The sequence below is a fragment of the Myotis davidii genome, unplaced genomic scaffold (genome assembly GCF_000327345.1).
Source record: "Myotis davidii unplaced genomic scaffold, ASM32734v1 scaffold955, whole genome shotgun sequence".
Lineage (NCBI taxonomy): Eukaryota > Metazoa > Chordata > Mammalia > Chiroptera > Vespertilionidae > Myotis > Myotis davidii.
The window spans coordinates 474,692-478,009 of NW_006287066.1; the positions used below are offsets into that span (position 1 = coordinate 474,692).

The window sequence follows — 3,318 nt, forward strand, 5'->3', positions numbered from 1 at the left end:
CTGAAGATCAAAGTATTCTAGGTACCTGGCACCAGATTCTAAAAAATTCCACTCACCTACCCAACTATTTGAGGCACAAATTAAATATTTAAAATTTATGCATACTTTTCCACTACAAAAAGAAAAAAAGGAGAAAAAGGAATGATGTCAACTAGGACAGCCTATCTTTTCTCCTTAATGTATTTAAAAGTATCAAACCTACGAATAAGAATAGTAAAACTTCACAAGTTTTAAAAATAAGCCAGTCAGGTAAGACCTAAAGTCTTATACAAAACAAACACATAAGCAGTAAAGCTACCATCTTCTTATAATCAAAAGCAACTGGAATAGATTCATTTATTCTGTTGGGACATTTGCATTTTTAAACCTGGGGCCCTGCTGTAAGAGGGAAACCATGATTTTCCCCTGCACACTTCTAAGTGCAGGTCCTTCTTTCATCATGGACCGTAAGCAAAAAGTATATTGTGCAGAAATGACCTATTCCTGAACTAGCCTTTACTCTCTCAAAGCTGGTTTTTATTATCTAGTGCCTAGTGTTTGTGCATAGTGAATGAGTGAGAGAGAGTGTGTGCACATACAGACATTCACATGTTCTACCAGTTCCCAAGTACAGGGTGCCATGGTGCACCTGTGTGCATGTATGGTATTTGGGATTATTTAAATCTCTGACACCATTGACAAAGAGATGGATGAAAATTCTAAAATGAGACATCTTTTAAGAAATAAATTAAAAATCAAAAGCTCATTTGGGTCAAAACTGAAAAGTGATCTTTCAGGATTTGACGCTTTCAGTATTTGAATTTAGGTATCTGACAGTGTTGAGGTTTACTAGCCTACTGTCCAGGTTAGAGCAAATACTTCCATTTATCAAGTAGTTTGTAAAATTGATACTGATAGGCAGGTAGCTTTTATTCTAGGATGGAACAGGGGGCTCCACGGGAAGCACCACTGTGCCAGCTAGTCTTAAAAGGCTTAGTTTGAAAAACATCGGTTTATCCCATTACTTTTTGGCTTTTAATCATGATATTTAACTTATTTTGAATTTCAAATATTATTATAGGAGGTTGAGGAACTTTTAAGCTTATCAAAGTTGAGGCATAGGTCAAGTAAGATTGAAAATATTGCTTTATATACTCCATACTGTTTTCCGGCCAGAGTGACTCAGTTGGTTGAGCGTTGTCCTGTGCACTGGTCAAGGTACAAGCCTAAGTTGTGGGTTTGATTCCAAGTTGGGCACATGTGGAAGGCAACTGATTGATGTTTCTCTCTATGTATGTCCTGGGTGAGGATTTAAAACAAACAAAACGAACACCACCTCCATACAGTTAACCTCAAACTTCCTCTAAAATACTGGTCTAGTAATTTAAAAAATTCCACAGGTGCCTATTAACCCTGAATGTGTGCCAGAAGCCTAAAAAGCCTGGACAGATGCTTCTCCATTTCTCCTGCAGAAATGCTCCGCACTTTTTAAAATATATGTTTTTATTGACTTCAGAGAATGGAAAGGAGAGGGAGAGAGAGACGGAAACATCAATGATGAGAAAGAATCATTGATGGGCTGCCTTCCTACACACCCCCTACTGGAGATCGAGCCCACAACCAGGGCATATGCCCTGACCAGGAATCAAACTGTGACCTTCTGGTTCATGGGTCGATGCTCAACCACTGAGCCACACCAGCCAGGTAAGCTCTGCACTTTTAGGGAGATTAGTTACTTCCCTATTCCTGGGAGACTGGGAAATTGGCTTTGTAGTGTCTTTTCCCTATAATTAAAGGAGCTAGTCTCAATAATATTAATTGTAAAATATGGCAACTCTTTGATACTTCTTCTCTCAAGTTGCCAAAGCGGTTTTGTGTCAGGATCGAGTGAAGTCAAAGAGATCATTCAAAATTGGTCCCCAACATGACTGACTAGACTGACAATACTAGAGAAAGAGACACTTTTAACTTACGCTGGGGTGGCTGGGAGTCAAAGGGCATCATCATTTTTGGTCTCATTCCTCGCCTTCCAGCCAGTGTAGACATGCTGTCCTCAGATTCATGCCCTAGACATCAAATATGAAGGGTGGTTATAAGCATGTGCCCGAGGCCACTTTCAGAAGTAAAACATATCTAGTGGGGAATACATAAACAAGAAAATGGGGACAAGGTGTTTCTGCAGGAAGTGAAATAAAGAGGAAAGTGATCATTAGTGCAATTCAGGAGTCCCTTTTGAGAGTCAATACAGTTGACACAATGCTGCCTACCATGCTTCACTGTGGTGTCTGTAAGAGCACACAGACCAAGAGCATTCTGAATACCACAATGACAGCTGGATTCCGACTGAAGGACAGAATGAAATGCATAGACATGGACTAGGTTGTCTCAAATGCTTGAGTATCAAGCTGGTGAAGCCCAATGAGAAACCTAAAAGATCTAAAAGGTATAGAACCTGTCTCCCACAACAAGCTAGGTATCCTTCATCAGATGTTGACCAAATCCATAATACACACTTCTTTAAATCTCAGCTGTATAGAAACCACCAAGTTTTAAGGCAACTTGATAAAATGGGAAAAGATTTAAATGAAAATAGTCCCTTAACATTTTGGGAAAACCTGCACCTCTGTACGAATTCCGCCTTTGATGGATGTTGCTGTCCATGGAATTGTCAACTGGTGTGATATCTTGAGAGTTACGAGGAATGGGCGTATCGGTCATGATGGGGTTCGGGTCTGGAGACTTATCAATTGGCTTCAGCTCCAGCCTCTCGTGATGGATCCAGAGGTCTGGGGGTTTGACATCTTTGGCGTTCCCTTTGTACTTGTGGGAGCCGTTCACTGACTTACAAGCAGCTCGTTTTCTAGGCACAAAATTAAAAGGATTTTTTTTCAAGTAACTCTTTTAAGCATATTTGTCAAATGGTTTAAATGATTAAAACGGCACTTCTGTGAAACACTTCAAGGAAAGGCAGAACTAAAAACACACAGAAAGAAAACCAGAGGCAAGAAGTTTCCTTCTGGGAGCAGTAAATGGATCTCCCCTTTGTCCACGTGTATTTGGATATATGTACAAGGCATATTTGCATATTGCCTTGTAAATTTTTTTTTTTTAGTATCAAGAGATTGGATAGCATTTTAAAATCAAATAATCTCTAAAGAGGAAGGTTCCTCCAGTCAACAGAGAAAGGACAAGATTCACCAAAAATATAACAATGAAGTAAAAATAGTATCTATGGCTTATAAAGGAGGGAGGAACAACATTTTACTTTATTTTATATTTTTACTTATTTTCCATATTAAGTTTATTGGGGTAACATTGATTAATAACATTATATAAGTT

General features: G+C 38.8%; 1 protein-coding gene across 1 annotated transcript in view; it reads right to left on the bottom strand.

Moving 5' to 3' along the window:
- The window catches only part of NEO1 (neogenin 1), a 194,617-nt gene that overhangs the window by 22,749 nt on the left and 168,550 nt on the right, over positions 1–3,318 (bottom strand). Inside the window, exons 24-25 of the mRNA XM_006758947.2 lie at positions 2,601–2,839; positions 1,953–2,045 (exon numbers count right to left, since the gene is read on the bottom strand). Of these exons, the coding sequence (XP_006759010.1) occupies positions 1,953–2,045; positions 2,601–2,839 (332 nt within the window). The remainder of the gene's footprint in view (positions 1–1,952; positions 2,046–2,600; positions 2,840–3,318) is intronic.